Below are 19,564 nucleotides of genomic sequence, written 5' to 3' on the forward strand. Positions count from 1 at the left end.
AGAAAGTGTGGAATCCAATGAGCCCTTGTACCTGAGTTAGGGTCAGAGCGAAAAAAGATACGTCCTGCACTGCACTCTAGTCCTTCACTCTCACGTTCCTCATCCACAAATCTTTCATCCTCGCTCAAATTAATGGGGTAATCGTCGCTTTTTCTCTGTCCGAATCGCTCTCGCTGCTGGTGTAAACAATGAGGAAATGTGAGGAGCCCTTCAGCCTGCGACGTCACGCTACTTCCGGTACAGGCAAGGCTTTTTTTTATCAGCGACCAAAAGTTGCGAACTTTATCGTCGATGTTCTCTACTAAATCCTTTCAGCAAAAATATGGCAATATCGCGAAATTATCAAGTATGACACATAGAATTGGATCTGCCATTCCCGTTTAAATAAGAAAATGTCATTTCAGTAGGCCTTTAAGTGTGAACAAATGTAACGCATATTGGATTTGACTAACTTGAAAATACATACAGGTGGTCCTCGGGTTACAAACGAGTTCCAGTCAATGACAATGATGTCAAGTTTTAGTGTAAGTTAAATATAATACATAAAATAATTCTTCAGTCATTCACACTGTCCACAGAACACATGAAATACATGAAATACAGTAGTAAAAACATGAAATACAGTTTTAGATGAAACAGAAATAAAAATAATTCCTTATGCAAGCTACTTTTCTGAGATGGTGGATTATTTACATCCATCTTTGTCGTTAGGGGGTGGCTACTTGGGCTCAAACTTGTGATGTTTTCTGAAAAGCCAAAAAACTGATTTTTATTTTTGAGTAGGAAAAAAACCTCTCAGAAGAAACATGCAGTACCAAGGTCCAAAAGAAAAGCAACATCTGTGTAAAGTAGCCTGCATACAGCATGTCTGAACCTCCCCTGAAGAAGCACTTCAGCAGCTGAGCCATGAGAAGACTGTAAACATTAATATTATGACGTTATTTTCAACAAAAAATACTGCGACAGATTGAACACCAGCTGTTATAAAACGGGTGATGATTCAGGCTTGTGAATCGTATTTGGAAAGTGCTCAACATTACCAGATGTTACCTTACTATTAGTAAAGTTATGCTGAAAAGAAAGTGAATGATAAGCAAGATAATGTTATGTATGCGTAGGGTTGAAGATCACTGGCTGTGCGAAGTGCCCCGCAATATGTGGTGGGCCCCGTTTTGCGTGGATAGGTGCATGTAAAATGACAATTAATGAAATACAGGATGCTTTATATGAAACTTATTAGCTGGGAAACGGTTGCCAACAGTCACTTTAATGGACAAAAATGTGTTTTAAATAGAACAGGCAAAGTTAACGTAATAATAATGAGTTAATGGGACGATCTGGCTCGGGTGGTTGAGTGGCCGTGCCAGCAACTTCAGGGTTCCTGGTTCGATCCCCATCCTAATCACTGCTGTTGTGTCCTAGAGCAAGACACTTCACCCTTGCTCCTGATGGGTCGTGGTTAGGGCCTTACATGGCAGCTCCCGCCATCAGTGTGTGAATGCGTGTGTGAATGGGTGAATGTGGGAAAGTGTCAAAGCGCTTTGAGTACCTTGAAGGTAGAAAAGCGCTGTACAGGTATAACCCATAACATAGCTATTGACGCTACTTTCCTTTAATGGGATAATTTTTTTGATGCACGTAATAATGTGTGTTAAAAAAGCAGTATGTTTGATTAAGCACACAAATTGCCCAGTCCTTTAATTATAGGAGAACTATAACCTCAGATAAAAATTCAATTTAAAACAGTGGTATGCACACACAACACTTAACACCTTTAGTTTATCAGCAAAAAAGTCAAACAATGTACGAATGATTCAGTTTTAGAGGCTGTTCAAACTCAGTGTTCACAAAGTTCAAAGAAAAATAATTATGATGAATATTCTGAACTTATTAAAAATGAGATAATCTTATTTATCTTATCTTCTGAATTAAAACTTACTTTGTTATTAATTTATTTACTTATATTTAGAATTGTATTACGTATGGAGTAAAGTGTGTACAGATTGAGAGCAGGAAGTAAATAAAAGTGTTAGTAATTGCTATGATATGGAAAAGGGGTAGAAGGGTTCTTCGTACTCCTTTTCGAACATATTGAAAAGAGAACCTGGAAATTGTGATGTATTATGTTGTGACTGTATGTACAAAATAAACTTAAACCATAAACCATATAGTATTAAAAACAATCTAAGGTACACTAATTAAAGATAAACAATGTCTATTTATTTGCAATTAATCATGTCTATCTTTGTTGGCCCTGCGATGAGGTGGCTACTTGTCCAGGGTGTACCCCGCCTACCACCCGAATGCAGCTGAGATAGGCTCCAGCGACCCCCCCACGACCCCGAAAGGGACAAGCGGTAGAAAACGGATGAATATTCATCATCGATGATCAGCTAACTACAAAAAGAAGGTGACTAGATCCATCCATCCATCCATTTTCTACCGCTTGTCCCTCTCGGGGTCACTGGAGTCTATCCCATCTGCATTCGAGCAGAAGTCGCCACCTCATCGCAGGGCCAACACAGATAGACATAAAACATTCACACTCACATTCACACACTAGGGCCAATTTAGTGTTGCCAATCAACCTATCCCCATGTGCATGTCTTTGGAGGTGGGAGGAAGCCAGAGTACCCGAAGGGAATCCACGCAGTCACCTGTGCACCCTGCTGCCCAAGGTGACTAGATGCGATTACATATTCTAATCGTTTGACAGTCCAAGTATCTAATAAATTCAAGGGAGCTATTTTGTAATGACTAAACTTTGTAACTAAGAACGTTGTATTGTAAACCGAGCACCACCTTTGTAGAAAAATACAAGTAGTACAGTACAAGCGCTAAATTCAAATACCTGAGTTTACGGTCAACTTCTGCTTGATCACAGGGGTTGTGTTTTTCTAGCATTTTGTTAAGAGGTTCAGTTATCCACTGGACAGCAATCATCACATGCTGCTCCCTCTCTTCAATGTTTGTTGTCAGTCCTAAGTGGCTGGAAATCGTAGCAGAGGCTGTCCTCTGGACACAAAGAATGAAAATCAAGACAATGATTAACATGATTGTTGGAAATAGTCACATGTCACAGTCATATATACACAATGGAAATGTCTTCTCCAGATCACGTCATATCAGCACAGAGCAGCACCATATGACGCACCTTAATTTAGGGGCTGTCCGCACAGAACTGTTTTTAAGTGGAAACTGTTAAGAAGTGTACCATTTCAGCCTTATATCCCCACATAAAAGGCTGTTCTCACAAATGTTTGAGAGAACAGCCTCAAATTCCGGCATTGTTATTTCCATGAGATGAAGAAGGTGCCACCGTACCCGGGAATGATGAGGTCGCTGCCTCCTTCCCGCTCTGTCGCCGCCTTGACAGGTCGAAGGCACGCACAACAGCAGTCAACAACAAAGCTGTGGTTGTGATGTACAGTAGTTACCATTATTAGCACTATGGCAACAAAACCTTGTCATCATCTATCAACTAGACATGTTATTTTAAATACAACAATATCAAACTCGGGCCACCAGAAAAATGATTACTTGTTGTCTCCTTTACCATATTGTACATTACTGTTAAAAACCAGTGTTTTACCGTTATATACTGTGCTAATATGTACTAGGGACATTTAATATTGTAACTTTTGTTAAAAGTGTGAAATGAGAACGTGACGATGTTGGTTAATTGCGTGCGTGTGGTGTAAACGATGAACATTTCCATTAGCCATTTCCTTACCGAAGGGCGCATGAGCACGCAGCGACCAGTAGTGAGTGAGAGCAGGCGTCCTCTTTATGTCTTTTCTCTTTTTTAAAGCTTTTATTGACTAGTATTTTAGGTTTTTATCACAATTGTTTATTTACTCTTAGTTCAACCAATCAAAAATGGATATCGCATATTTTACCGCTTTGTGGATTTTTTTTAAACTTGCTGTTTTTCTTGTAGGTGAGAACACCAGAGACGTGCTGCAGCAGCTCAACTCTGTAACTTTGGTTCAGTCAACTAATGCCGCGCTACAGCTTCTGGACTTCATTCGCAGAGACTTTAATTAAAGGCCTACTGAAACCCACTACTACCGACCACGCAGTCTGATAGTTTATATATCAATGATGAAATCTTAACATTGCAACACATGCCAATATGGCCGGGTTAACTTATAAAGTGCAATTTTAAATTTCCCGCTAAACTTCCGGTTGAAAAACGTCTATGTATGATGACGTATGCGCGTGACGTCAATAGTTAAACGGAAGTATTCGGAACCCATTGAATCCAATACAAAAAACTCTGTTTTCATTTCAAAATTCCACAGTATTCTGGACATCTGTGTTGGTGAATCTTTTGCAATTTGTTTAATGAACAATGAAGACTGCAAAAAAGAAAGTTGTAGGTGGGATCGTTGTATTAGCGGCTGGCTGTAGCAACACAACCAGGAGGACTTACTTAGATAGCAGACGCGCTAGCCGACGCTAGCCGCAAACCGCACGGATGATCGGGTGAAGTCTTTCGTCGCGCCGTCGATCGCTGGAACGCAGGTGAGCACGGGTGTTGATGAGCAGATGAGGGCTGGCTGGCGTAGGTGGAGCGCTAATTTTTTTATCATAGCTCTGTGAGGTCCAGTTGCTAAGTTAGCTTCAATGGCGTCGTTAGCAACAGCATTGTTAAGCTTTGCCAGGCTGGGAATTATTAACCGTGTAGTTACATGTACATGGTTTAATAGTATTGTTGATCTTCTGTCTATCCTTCCAGTCAGGGATTTATTTATTTTGTTTCTATCTCCATTTGAGCATGATGCTATCACGTTAGCTCAGTAGCTAAAGAGCTTCGCCGATGTATTGTCGTGGAGATAAAAGTCACTGTGAATGTCCATTTCGCGTTCTCGACTCTCATTTTCAAGAGGATATAGTATCCGAGGTGGTTTAAAATACAAATCCGTGATCCACAATAGAAAAAGGAGAGAGTGTGGAATCCAATGAGCCCTTGTACCTAAGTTACGGTCAGAGCGAAAAAAGATATGTCTTGCACTGCCTCTCTAGTCCTTCACTCTAACGTTCCTCATCCACGAATCTTTCATCCTCGCTCAAATTAATGGGCTAATCGTCGCTTTCTCGGTCCAAATCGCTCTAGCTGCATTGAAAACAATAGGAAAATGAGAGGAGACTTTCAACTGACTATGTCACGCTACTTCCGGTAGGGGCAAGGCTTTTTTTATCAGATACCAAAAGTTGCGATCTTTATCGTCGTTGTTCTCTACAAAATCCTTTCAGCAAAAATATGGCAATATTGCGAAATGATCAAGTATGACACATCTGCTATCCCCGTTTAAATAAAAACATTTCATTTCAGTAGGCCTTTAAGCAAATAATGGTAAAACGAACAGGAAAAGGAATCAGGGCAAACGAGGAGGCCTTAGACTACGCATGAGAAAGCAGCGGCTTGATCGGATCCGTCTACCTACGATGATCATGAGAAATGTTTGATCCTTGAGAAATGAAGTGGACGAGCTGCAGGGGCATGTTCGCTTCCAGAAGGATTTTAAAAACTGCCTTTGTTGAGACGTGGCTCAACGAACACGACCGGGAAGTCGATCTGACTATTGATGGCTTTGAAACTCCCTTCCGGTAGGACCGATGCACGGAAGCAACAGGGAAGACCCAAGGAAGCGGGGTTTGCTTGTACGTCAACAAACGCTATTGCAGCTCTGTGATTGTGAGAGAACGCATCTGCACGCCACATGTGGAACTTCTATCTGTATCCCTGCGCCCCTTCTACCTGCCCCGTGAGTTTCCTCAACTTGTTATCACTATTGTTTATATTCAACCAAGGGCAGATGCAGCACTAGGCTCTAGCGATGTAGTACAGAAATTACAGTCCAACTCACCAGATGTGCCGCATTTTATCCTGGGTGATTTCAACCACGTTTCTTTGAAAAAAAAAACCTCTCAGAAACATCTACCAATATGTCACCTGTCCAACCAGACAAGAAAAAACACTGGATCTGTGTTATGGGTCAGTAAAGAATGCATATAAATCTATGCCACTCCCACCCTTCTCCCAACCTCTTCTGCCAATGTACACAACTGCATTAAAAAGAGAAAAGGCAGTAACAAAGGAAATGCAGGTCTGGTCAGATGAGTCGGCTCTCTGTTTGCAGGAGTGTTACGACTGCACTGACTGGGACTTGCTTACTGAGTCCTGTGGAGACGATCTGGACAGTAAAGTAGAAGTTGTCTCTTCATATGTCGCTTTTTGTAGGGACATGATCATTCCCTGCAAGAAAGTGAAAATCCCAACAATAAGCCATGGGTGTCCACATCTGTAAAGCCCTGATTACAAAGAAAGAATAATGCTTTAAACAAGCAACAGCACAGGATCAGCGTTCAGCTACAAAATAACTTAAATCTGAAATTCTGAAAGCCAAACAAAACTATAAATTTAAACTGGAGAATAAATTGGCAGCAAATGATCTTGGCTCAGCCTGGAAGACAATGAAATCCATGACAGGGCTTCAAAACACAGGGTGCAGCAAACATGTTATTTTAGATGATTTTAGCACAGATATTAATTTGGCTAATGCTCTTAACTGTTTTTATTGTCGTTTTGATACATATGATTTTAGCAGAGAAGTTCTGTAACTAAGCCATAGTCTGACGGACAACAAGCATTTTAAAGTTACTCAACTGGATGTTGAAAGATCATTTAGCGCAGTAAAAGTAAATAAAAACATGGTCCAGACAATATCTGTGGCCATGTACTTAAAACATGTACTAAATAACTAAATCCTGTATTTTGTTATCTTTTTCCCTACAGACTCGACAAGTCCCTGAGCTTTGGAAAGACGCTGTGGTAGTTCCTGTCCCCAAAACCAACAGACCAAACATTTTTAATGGTTTTAGACCAGTGGCTTTGACCTCCATTGTTATGAAGATATTAGAGAATATTGTCATGACTAAGATTTTAAAACAAACTCAATTAGAATTAGATCGTAGCTTGCATATAGAGCCCACAGAGGTGTGGAGGATGCCACTGTAACTATTTTAGATATGCTTTTAAAACATTTGGACAAAAACGGAACTCATGCCAGACTTTTATTTGTAGACTTTTCTTCAGCTTTTAACACGATCCAGCCGCATATCCTGATTAGCAGGTTGACTGAGTACTTTAACCTGACTAATAACTTGATGAGCTGGATTCATAACTTTTTAACTAACAGAACCCAAAAAGTCAGGGTCAATGATACTTTGTCAGGAAAGGTACTTCTACCGGCTCACCACAAGGTTGTGTGTTGTCTCCCCTATCATTTATTTTGTACACAAACATGTGTTGGAGTAAATATGACAAGAGAACCTACTCAGTGGCCTAGTGGTTAGAGTGTTCGCCATGAGATTGGTAGGTTGTGAGTTCAAACCCCGACCGAGTCATACCAAAGACTAAAAAAATGGGACCCATTACCTCCCTGCTTGGCACTTAGCATCAAGGGTCGGAATTGGGGGCTAAATCACCAAAAATGATTCCCGGGCGTGGCCACCGCTGCTGCCCACTGCTCCCCTTACCTTCCAGGGGGTGAACAAGGGGATGGGTCGAATGCAGAGGGCAAATTTCACCACACCTAGTGTGTGACAATAATTGGTACTTTAACTTTAACTTAACTTAATCAATATGCTGTTGATTCAGTAATTGTTAGTTTGCTATATGTAGATGAAAGAAGAAAGAAGTTAAAGTCCCAACGATAGTCACACACACACACACACACAAACACACACACACACACACACACACACACACACACACACACAGGTGTGGTGAAATGATCCTCTGCATTTGACCCATCCCCATGTTCACCCCCTGAGAGGTGAGAGGAGCAGTGAGCGCAGCGATGGCCGCGCTCGGGAATCATTTTGGTGATTTAACCCCCAATTCCAACCCTTGATGCTGAGTGCCAAGCAGGGAGGCAATGGGTCCCATTTTTATAGTCTTTGGTATGACTCGGCCAGGGTTTGAACTTACGACCTTCCAGTCTCAGGACGGACACTCTAACCTTAATTTATCAAATACAAAGGACATGCTTATCCGACTTTAGGAAGAAACCCCATGTGAACCAGCCAACTGTGATTAAAAACCAGGTCATTGAAAATGTGCACAAGTATAAATACTGTACCTTGGGACCATAATTGATGAACAACTGAAATTTTAAGATAGCTGTGATGCGGTGTGTAAAAAGGCTCACCAACGTTTGTACTGTCTGAGAAAACGGTCTAATTTTAATGTTGACAAGGCCATCATGATCATATTTTACCTTGCTTTCATATAATCTGTTTTGTCCTTCTCCCTGGTCTCATGGTTCAGTCACCTGTCACTAAAGGGCAATAATTCCCTAAATTAAATTGTTAAAGTGTCAGGTAAATTAATTGGTGAGTCTCAGTTGTCTCCAGCCACCCTGTACAACAACGAGGTAGTGAGGATAGCTTCCTCCATTTTCACTGATGTATCTCACTACCTACATAGCCATTTTCAGTAGAGATGTCAGATATTATCGGCCAATAAATGCTTTAAAATGTAATATCGGAAATTATCAGTATCAGTTTCAAAAAGTAAAATTTATGATTTTTTAAAACACCGCAGTACGGAGTGGTACACGGACATAGGGAGAAGTACAGAGCAGTTGGGTCTCCCAGTCATGTTTGCCAACCCTTCCGATTTTCCCGGGAGACTCCCGAATTTCAGTGCCCCTCCCAAAAATCTCCCAGGGCAACCATTCTCCCGAATTTGTCCCGATTTCCACCCAGACAACAATATTGGGGGCATGCCTTAAAGGCACTGCCTTTGCGTGCCGGCCCAATCACATAATATCTACGGCTTTTCACACACACAAATGAATGCTAAGCATACTTGGTCAACAGCCATACAGGTCACACTGAGAATGGACGTATAAACAACTTTATCACTGTTACAAATATGCGCCACACTGTGAACCCACACCAAACAAGAATGACAAACACATTTCGGGAGAACATCCGCACCGTAACACAACATAAACACAACAGAACAAATACCCAGAACCCCTTGCAGCACTACCTCTTCCGGGACGCCACCCAACCCCACCCACCCACCTCAACCTCCTCATGCTCTCTCATGGAGAGCATGTCCCAAATTCCAAGCTGCTGTTTTGAGGCATGTTAAAAAAAATGATGCACTTTGTGACTTTAATAATAAATATGGCAGTGCCATGTTGGCATTTTTTTCCATAACTTGAGTTGATTTATTTTGGAAAGCCTTGTTACATTGTTTAATGCATCCAGCAGGGCATCACAACAAGATTAGGCATAATAATTTGTTAATTCCACGACTGTATATATCGGTATCGGTTGATATCGGAATCGGTAATTAAGAGTTGGACAATATCGGAATATCGGATATCGGCAAAAAAGCCATTATCGGATACCTCTAACTTTCAGCTTGTCCCATCTGGACAGAGGTTTTTAGTCCCAAGAGGCAGATGTAGTTTTGTCCCAGCTGCCATCACAGAACTAAATAAGCTGTAGTACCTATTTTTGCCTATATTTATTCATTTTAGTGCAATTTATTATTTTATTATTCTTTTATTATGGTGTTTTATTCTGGCTTGTCCCAAATCTTATCTGATTAGGATTGTATATGTTTTATCTTTTTTATGGGGAACTTTGAGTACATGTACTATTTTCTGATCTTGGCAATGTTTGTGATGCTTGTTATGTGGTAGGTCTTTGTATTGCATATCTAAAATGTTACTTTCTCTGTATATTTAAATGTCCTGATCTTGCTGGCTGCAAAATAAGTTTACCTTTGGGTACTAATAAAGTAACCTAACTTTTTTATTACTTAGATTCACTTTTTAAAATAGTGCACATACAGTATCAAACATTCATCTATATGAACACAATCCAACATCCTCTTTTTGATTATCCCATTTGCATGCACCTCAGTCTTTCAAACACTTTCTTCATTATGTCTTCTCTACGGCTGTCTCGTGTCTATAAACAAAGTAAACAATTTAGAATGTTTCATCACCTCATAGCAACCACTATGTTCGGAAATATGAACGCACCAACACAAAGATTATGCATCATAACTGTTATGTGGGATGACCAAAAAACGGAGCGAAAGACGAAGAGGATTAAGAATAAAAAAACTGTGCGGAAAAGCATTAACTAGAGTCTATGCATTCCGTGTATGAATCAATGCTGAAGCTGATTTTAAAAGCTGAAGGACTGCAGAATTAATTTAGAAAAAAGTTTGGAAGTATTGGTTGTATAGGATTGGTTTAAATATTGAATAATGCTAGTAAAATATATAAGGTAGGATAGAAACAGTTTGACTTTGAAATTGTTGGGATATAGAAATACTTTCATAGTAGAAATGATTTGAATGTTGATACAGTTTGAATGTTGTTTATCCGAAACTACTATAAATATAGAATTGATAAATGTATGTCGTAGTAGTTGGAATTAAATTATATGACTTGGATGTAAAATTGCCCCCCACCCCAAATGGTTATAGTTATTTCCAGGATTCAAACTTACATCACTGTGATGAAAGGAATGGGTTTTATCCAGTTTTATCCGAGCTGCCAATGTGATGTCAAACTATGGATGATAAAGGGAGCGATTCAGCCTTAAAAAATGACATCTAATAACCCAGAACTCTTTGCTGCAACAGTACAACATTTTCAGCTATTTTTGGGGGTGAATAAATTAAAAACAATTTTAAAACAAAATATGTTACCTGATTGTATAGAATATTTACTTGAAAACAAGCTAACATTTAGAGGAAAAAAAGTCAAAACCATAACGCTAATTTGTTCTTGAATCTGTTAGTCAACCAACACAACACATGTCACATGTCATCACATGTCGTTGCTGAGTTCTTGCTGTTACAAAGTTACCCCAGTGTGAAATTTCACATGAAGTATGTTGCACAAGCATAATAAACAATCAATACATTACATGCCCTGAGACGCCGAGATGAGCGGTCGCACCCTCTTTCGCTCCCGATCGGGAATCCAAACAACTGCTCGGATTATCCCACACTTCCTCCTTTTTCTAGTGTGGATTACGGATTTATATTTTAAACCTCCTCGGATACTCTACCCTCTTGAAAATGAGAGTCGAGAACGCGAAATGGACATACACAGTGACTTTTATCTCCACGACAATATATCGGCGAAGCACCTTGGCTTCGGAGCTAACGTGTTAGCATCGTGCTTGTCTGCACATCGAGGCAGAAGAAACATGCCCCTGACTGGAAGGATAGACAGAAAGTCAATAATACTACTATTACTTCTACTATCAGGAGACACTGAACTCAACCCTGGACCTGCAACAACACGGTTAATGTTGTCCCGACTGGCGAAGACTAGCAATGCTACTGCTAGCGTCGCCATCGAAGCTAACTCGGCTACCGGCTCGTCTCAGCTCAGGCTCACCTGTGCTCCTGCGGTCGGCGGCTCGGCGGAGGACTTCGCCCCGTTCATCGACACGGTCGGAGGCTCGGCGGCGGCGGTGGAGGACGACCCAGTCATCAGAGAAGGCAGCGACTCAGCGGCGGTGAACGACGCGGCGGCTGCGGTGGACGGCGACCCAGACATCGGTGATTGCGGGGAACTGCACGAGATGGCGGGGGTCCACGCGACCTCTCCCCGGTCCCGGACGGCCGAGGACGCGCCATACACAGGATTTAGAGGCGCCTTTACACAAACATTTTCGTTATTCTCTTTCTCTTTGTCTTCAAAAAAGCCCGCCAAAAGGAAACCCAACCCATCCCCCAGCAACCCTACCTGGCCTCCTCCTTCCTCTCCCTCCCCCTTCACCTGGAGGACGATCAATATGCCTCTCTCCTCTCTCTCCTTGCTCTTCAACTGCAACAGCAATAATAACCAACAATTTTTCTGGTCAGTACCACAACACAGCGGACTCTGATGCTCTTTTTGGTTCCAGTGGACTACACATCATCCACCTTAATGTGAACAGCCTCTCTGGAGCCAAACTCGACCAAATCAGAGAAATGTTCCTCAACACGAAGGTAAAAATCTTGTGTTTCTCGGAAACCAAATTTGATCAAAGTATTTCTGACTCAGAGATAGAAATACAAAACTTTTCGGTTATCAGAAAGGATAGGAATAAACACGGTGGGGGCGTTTGTATGTATATTCACCAGGATATTAAATACATAACTCGCACTGATCTTAACCACAATAACCTGGAATCTGTGTGGGCGGAAATCAAATTTAAAAATGCTAAGCCGGTACTAATAGGGACTGTTTATAGACCCCCTAATCAGAGTGATTTCTATGGGGCTTTGGAAGAATGCTTGGCGGGGACAGACAACATGGAGAAAATTATAACTGGGGATCTGAACACAGATATTCAACGCAAAGATGCGCCTGTCTTCAGATCCTTCAGCAAGTTTTGTAATCTGCACGGTCTTTCCCAGCTAATAGCGCTACCCACAAGGGTGTGTGATTCCACCCAATCAACCATAGATCTCATTCTCACTTCAGACCGGCCTAAAATAAAAAATAGTGGGGTCATGATCTGTGGTCTTAGCGACCACTATCTAAACTTCTGCACCCGTAAAATAGCTAAACCTAAAGCCAATGGCCACATAACAGCCCAATCCAGATCCCTCAAAAAATACTCCAATGACAATTTCAATTTAAAATTAGATGAGTGGGACTGGTCCCCTGTGCTCGCGAGCAACCTGGTCGATGTCGCTTGGGATCGCTTCAAAACGGCGTTCCTAAAGATACTAAATGACATGGCTCCCGTGAAAACAGTCAGGATCAAAGCCCGCTCGGAACCATGGATGAATCCGGACCTATTAGCTGCCATAAAAGACAGAGACCGGAAATACTCTGAATACCAAAAATGTAAAACAGAAGTAGATAAACAACCCAATAATATCAACCTCAAATTACTCCTTTCAACTCTCAAAAAGCAATGCAATAAATTAAGAAATAAGTCAACCAACCTGACTAAATCCTTAAAAAAAATTACATTAACGACAAAATAGAGGAAAACACGAATAAGCCACGTGAGCTCTGGAAAATTCTCAACAACCAGCTTCCTGGTTGCAGCCAGAAACTTAAAACAAGACTCACCAACATCAGCATCAAGGAGGGTGACTCCCTCATTACAGACAAAATGGAGGTAGCTAGCAGACTTAACGCCTTTTTCACCAGCATAGCTGCAACTCTTGTCAACAAGCTGTCCCACCACTCTGGTCGCTTTGGTGTAGAACACATTAAAGCCTTCTACAGAAAGCTAGGAGTATCCAACAATGATTTCAAATTAGAAATGGTCACAGCTGATGAGGTGTTTAAAAAATTGAGCACGCTCCACCCTAACAAGGCCACCGGCCTTGATAATATTCCCTCCAGATTCCTCAGGGACTCTGCCTCCATCATTGCCCCGATCATCACGCACATAATAAACCTATCAATTACACAAGGCCAAGTACCAAAAGATTTTAAGATAGCAAGAGTAACTCCCCTCTTTAAAAAAGGAAGCAAATTGGAACCTGGCAACTACCGACCTGTTTCTATTCTCAGCTCCATTTCGAAAGTAATGGAGAAAATAGTTTATGAACAGGTCGATAGTTACCTTGCCACTAATAAACTCATGTACAAATTCCAATCCGGCTTCAGAACTAACCACTCCACTGACACATGCCTTCTCTATCTGACCGACCACATCAAACATGAGGTGGACGCGGGCAAATACTGCGGCATGGTCATGCTGGACCTTCAGAAGGCCTTTGACACCGTTAACCACGCTATACTGTTGGATAAGCTCAGAGCAATCGGATTTAACAAAACCTCTTGGAGCTGGATGCAGTCTTACTTGGAGGGGAGGGAGCAGGTGGTAGAGGTGAACGGCACCGTGTCCCCCCCCCCTCTCGGTGAGCTGTGGAGTCCCCCAAGGCAGTATATTGGGACCTTTACTGTTCCTAATATACATAAACGACATGTCATCGGCATGTGACTGTGAATTGTTTTTGTTTGCGGATGACTCTGCCCTGCTGGTATCCGGCAAGGACAAGTCACAGGTGGAGAAAATCCTCAGTGCTGAGCTCTGTAGAACTTGCACCTGGCTCGCTGACAACAAGCTATCCATCCACTTGGGTAAAACAGAATCCATCCTGTTTGGGTCCCACATCAAACTTAAGAGAGTCAATTACTTCACCATAAAAGTAGGTGACAGTGTCATCACCAGGAAAGATGAGGTCACCTACCTAGGTTCCATTCTAGAGGCTAACCTTTCCTGTGATAAAATGGCAACCAAGGTAATCAAAAAGGTTAACCAACGAACGAGATTTCTCTACAGAATTTCCTCTCTGGTCAACAAAAGCACCTTGAGGATTCTGGCGGGAACTCTCGTTCAACCCTTTTTCGATTACGCATGCACCTCCTGGTACCCTAGCACCTCCAAAACCCTCAAATCTAAACTCCAAACATCTCAGAACAAGCTAGTCAGGTTACTTCTAGACCTCCACCCCAGATCCCACCTCACTCCTACCCACTTCTCTAAAGTGGGCTGGCTCAAGGTGGAGGACAGAGTTAAACAACTTGCACTGAGCCTAGTCTATAAAATCCGCTACACCTCCCTGATACCGAAGTACATGTCAAACTACTTCCTTAACGTAAATGACCGCCATAACCACAACACCAGGGGGTGCTCCACTAACCACGTTAAACCCAGATTCCGAACTAACAAAGGTCTTAACTCATTCTCTTTCTATGCCACATCAATGTGGAATGCGCTCCCAACAGGTATAAAAGAAAGGGCATCTCTATCCTCCTTCAAAACCGCTATAAAAGTTCACCTCCAGGCAGCTACAACCCTAAACTAACACCCTCCCCGGATTGCTAATAATCAAATGTAAACAATCAAATGCAGATTCTTTTTCTTATGCCTTCTGATCTCTCTCTCTCTCTCTCTCTCTCTATGTCCACTACCCCCCCCCCCCCCACCCCACCCCCCCTCCACACTCCTGAATGTAAATAATTCAATGTGATTATCTTGTGTGATGACTGTATTATGATGATAGTATATATGATAGTATATATCTGTATCATGAATCAATTTAAGTGGACCCCGATTTAAACAAGTTGAAAAACTTATTCGGGTGTTACCATTTAGTGGTCAATTGTACGGAATATGTACTTCACTGTGCAACCTACTAATAAAAGTCTCAATCAATCAATCAATCAAAAATTATGAGTGACAGTTAGATATAACCTACATAAAACAAACGATCAATAATAGTGATCTTTCAGTGAAATATAAAGAACATTTCCGCTGTGTACTCCTAATGCAACAGATCAAAATGACACCATTACCCAGAATGCAATTCTGCATGACCGTCAGTCAGGATGGTGCGATGAGTACCAATTAGATTGTCCAATATAATAATAATAAATAAAAAAAACATAACTGCTGTAAAAGCTGGGAATTTATCAGCCTTAAAAAAACACATAGCTTAATTGTTCTAAGACATTTAAATAGTGGAACTGTGAACATGGGAGAAGAAGCAGAAAGAATGCACTTCAGATAGGAATTGCGTGTGAATGCCCCAATCATTGCTGAAGCTGAATTTAAAAGTGAATGACTGCAAAAATAATTTAAATAAAAAGTTTGAATAAACAGTAGGAATGGTTTGAAAATTGAAGAGCTGACACTCAACTGGAATGCGGAATGAATGATAGAAAAGGTTTAACTGTGAAATGGTTTGAATCTTAAAGATCGGAAACTGTACTGGAACGTACTATGACTATAAGAATTATAAAGGTATGTCGTAATAGTTTGTATTAAACTATTTGTTCTTTTTGTCGTTTCCGGGATTCAAACTCACTTTATTTGGGTGAAAATCATCTGCTTGGCCTAGCTGTCAGGTGATGTTTGACTTTGGTTGTTAAAGGGTGCAATTCAGCCATTGAAAATGACATCTAAATACCCATAATTCTTTCAACAGTACAACGTTTTCAGCTAATTTTGGGGATAAATTACCGTAACATAATTTTTACAATGAAATACGTTACCTTATTCTATAGAACATTTACTTGCAAATAAAATAACATTTAGAAAAAAAATGTCAACACCATAACTTACATTAATAGAGATCCTCGTCAAAATTATACTAACTGGTGCTAAAATCTGTAAGTCACTGAATTGATGACACATCACTTCATATGTACAGTAGATGCTGGAATCTTGCTATAACAATGTTACTTCAATGTAAAGCCTCCCATAAAGTATGTTACTCAAGCAGAATTAAAAAAAGTTGTAATGTTTAAATAGATAAGCATGAAAATAAAGTAAATGAGTCCTTGAAGGTGACTATTTGTTGAAATATAAAGAGGGCTGTAATTTTTTAAATCTTGATGCAATAGGTCAAAATGACTTCATTTCTCAGAAAGCAGTTTTTTACTACAACAAATATATTCTCCGATAGTGTTAGACATTTACTTGCATTCAAGGTTAGTTTCGGGGACAAAAAAAGGCAACTGTATATGAGAATGGTGGGATCAGTACCAATTATATAGTCCAATATTTTGGAAAAAGCTGGGAATTTTTTCGGCTTAAAAATTTTTATAGAATCATTGTCCTGACTGAGACAAACGTTTTAATTGTGGAACAGTAGAAATTGGTCGAAAGATGTAGGAGAAGAAGCAGAATTTAAAAAATGAGAAAAATAATGGAAAATTATGAATTACAGTAAAAACGGTAACTTTTTGTAATGTTTGTTGAATGAGCACACGTCCTAAATGCGCTGAAGGTGTTGACATTTGAAAGGAATCAATCCGATGAACGATGTGGGAGTTACGGACGACCGAAAAACGGGATGTGGAGAGGTTTGTATATTGCCCATTCATTTTTAATGGAGGGAAATTCTAGTTAATTCCGGGTAATTAGGGAATTTTTGGAACTGGGAAACAGCTGGCATGAATGTCCAGGGTTAGTGGAGTGTGTAGATGTTGAAACGGTTCAAATCGGATGACTAATGTGGGATTTGCAGTAGATTGTATATTTCTTATTCATTGTCAATAGGGAGAACATTACCGGAAATTCCGTTAAAACCAGGAATTTGGGGAAAGGGAAAACATGCTTTGTGTTCGACATGTGTGAAGAACAGTGTGGGTTGATGGTTGAAAGTTCTGAATCGGGTAAAAAAATGGCGAAACATATAGAGAATTTTGGACAATATGAAAATGTCCATTCATATGAATAGAACTCCCTAGAAATTTGGGAATTTCGGGAAAAACTGGATTTTTTAAAAATATAGGTAATACAATTGTCCTTGCTGATATGAATGGGTTGGTGTTGGAATTTTGCGAAACGGGTGAAAAATGTTGACGTAGTAACATTTTGAATTTTAATTGGTAATTTGGAAGTCCTGGAATTTAGGGAAAACCGGAATTTTTTACGAAAAAAACCCCAACTTTTGTTGCCCCAATTAAAGAATGTCTTGAAGGTGGAATGGACAAAAACGGTTGAAAAATATGAACTGTGAAAACGTTCCAGGAAGAGATGAAAATAGGGCTTTGGAAAACTGGGAATACATGGAAATGTTTTGAACTTGGATTTTCTTTGATTGTCCAAGTGTTGGAAATTGTTCAAATTTGAAAAATGGCCTTTCATTTTCAATGGGAAAAATATCCCGCAAAACCGGGAATTCTGGGTAATTTAGAATTGTATTTTTATTTTTATGGGGAGTTACGATTCCCGGGTCGGGCTGGACATTTTAATATTGGAACGGTTCCCATCGGGGGAAAACTGTGGGCTGTTGGAAGTGCTAAGGTTTTAAGTGATAATTGTGGTGACAATAACTGTGACACTGTCATACAACACATGTCCTGTGTTGTATTTTGATTATTATTTGCAGTTTAGTGTTTTGTTTTGTCCTCTGAGCTCCTTCCTCTGCTTACTTTTATTGTTGCCTTGGGCACTGAATGGACCCACCTGTCTTCAGTTTATGACTCGTAGTCCCACCTGTCTCCTTAGTTAATCACTCCCTTTTATAGTCTTTGGTCACCCAGCCTTAGTTGCTGGATCAATGTGCGCTACACGCAACAGTTGTGTTGTCTTTGTTTTCACGCCGAATACTTTCTTTGTGTTCACCACTAGCGACAATATGTTTGCTTCACGCTACTTTGATAGCATTCTGCAAGTGCGCTTTTTGGATTTCCCTTGCACCTCCAGATGACCCGCTGTTCTTTTTGTATTTTTTTAAATATATTCTTACATGCATGCTATGCTGCTCCTTCCACTCCCTGCCTATTTCTCTGCATTGTGAGAACACGACCATTCACAGCTATGCAACCTCAAAGCAACAGATTGATCCAGCCAAAAGAAGTGTTTCTCACGGTGAAAGACAAGAACAAAATCCTAATGGAGCTGTGAGCGGACGCATAGTCGGGGTGTTGGAAGTGCGAGGAGGAAGAGGAGCTGACCAAGAAGGATTGCCCTTCCTACATGTTGGTGGCGTGGGGTCAGCTCATGGCGAAGATGACGCAGACAGAAAGCCGCTACCTTTCCCGATTTCAAGACACCCGGAAGTCCCCAGCGCTTTTCCCAAACGCACCTCCTCTTCAACAGACCCAGGCACAGACAGCTGCTTCTCCCTTGCTTCTCCAGCCTGAGCACGGTAAGGTAAACACACATTTTGCTTCTGGTTACTCTGCCAGGGCCGCCGTTCAGCGCTTAGATCCGATGCAGCATGGTGACGTCACACAGCCGACGGCCAAGGCGACACACTCAGAGGGTGTCAAGGCACACCTTTATTCTTGTTTTCCTAATCCCATGAGTCAGCTCCCACCGAGTGACAGTATTTTTACTTCTGCTAACCTTTGAACTTGTTTTCTAAGGCTAATGCAGCGAGCCAGTCTATGCCTACCCAGACTCAAGCTATGCCTCCCTAAATACAAGCTCCGCTCACCTCACCCAGCCTCCTAAGACTCAAGCTTCTGCATTTCCTATTCCTGCTCCACAGCAAACACGCAAACGGAGGCGTAGTTAACAGGCACGCACGGCGGTGAGCTCAGATGACGTCACACCCCTTACAGACTGTCTACTTCTGACAGCTGCAGACACAGAAGTTCCACAAACTGACATTAAATCAAATGCTGCTGACAATATGGACAGTGTTTCAAGGGCTGATGCAGCCAGTCAGCCTCTGCCACTAAAGACTCAAGCTCTGGCCCCAGGGATCATTTTACGCCCCCATAGGCTCAAGCTCCGCCCATCTCACCCACCCGGTTTTTCCTGCAGACGCTTCCAGCTACTCCAGTGGGTTTGATGCCACCAGCTACAGCTACTCCAGGTCAAGACTTTGTGCAGGCCAGTCAAGTTCATCCACACCAGACTCTGTCATCCATGTCTTTATGGACCTTGCTTTGTGCACTGGTGCACAGTCATGTTGGAAGACGAAGGGACCCGCTCCAAACTGTTCCCACAAGGTTGGGAGCATGGGGTTGTCCAAAATGTTTTGGTATCCTGGAGCATTGAAAGTTCCTTTCACTGGAACTAAGGAGCAAAG

General features: G+C 41.3%; 1 protein-coding gene across 3 annotated transcripts in view; it reads right to left on the bottom strand.

Moving 5' to 3' along the window:
* The window catches only part of eno4 (enolase 4), a 189,187-nt gene that overhangs the window by 103,598 nt on the left and 66,025 nt on the right, over positions 1 to 19,564 (bottom strand). For 2 of the 3 annotated variants that reach the window (XM_062058921.1, XM_062058920.1), the window contains exons 3-4: positions 11,805 to 11,885; positions 2,852 to 3,015 (exon numbers count right to left, since the gene is read on the bottom strand). In XM_062058921.1, the coding sequence (XP_061914905.1) occupies positions 2,852 to 3,015; positions 11,805 to 11,885 (245 nt within the window). The remainder of the gene's footprint in view (positions 1 to 2,851; positions 3,016 to 11,804; positions 11,886 to 19,564) is intronic. The other variant, XM_062058922.1, reaches the window with a different exon arrangement.

This window comes from Entelurus aequoreus, linkage group LG09 (assembly GCF_033978785.1).
Source record: "Entelurus aequoreus isolate RoL-2023_Sb linkage group LG09, RoL_Eaeq_v1.1, whole genome shotgun sequence".
Classification (NCBI taxonomy): Eukaryota; Metazoa; Chordata; class Actinopteri; order Syngnathiformes; family Syngnathidae; genus Entelurus; species Entelurus aequoreus.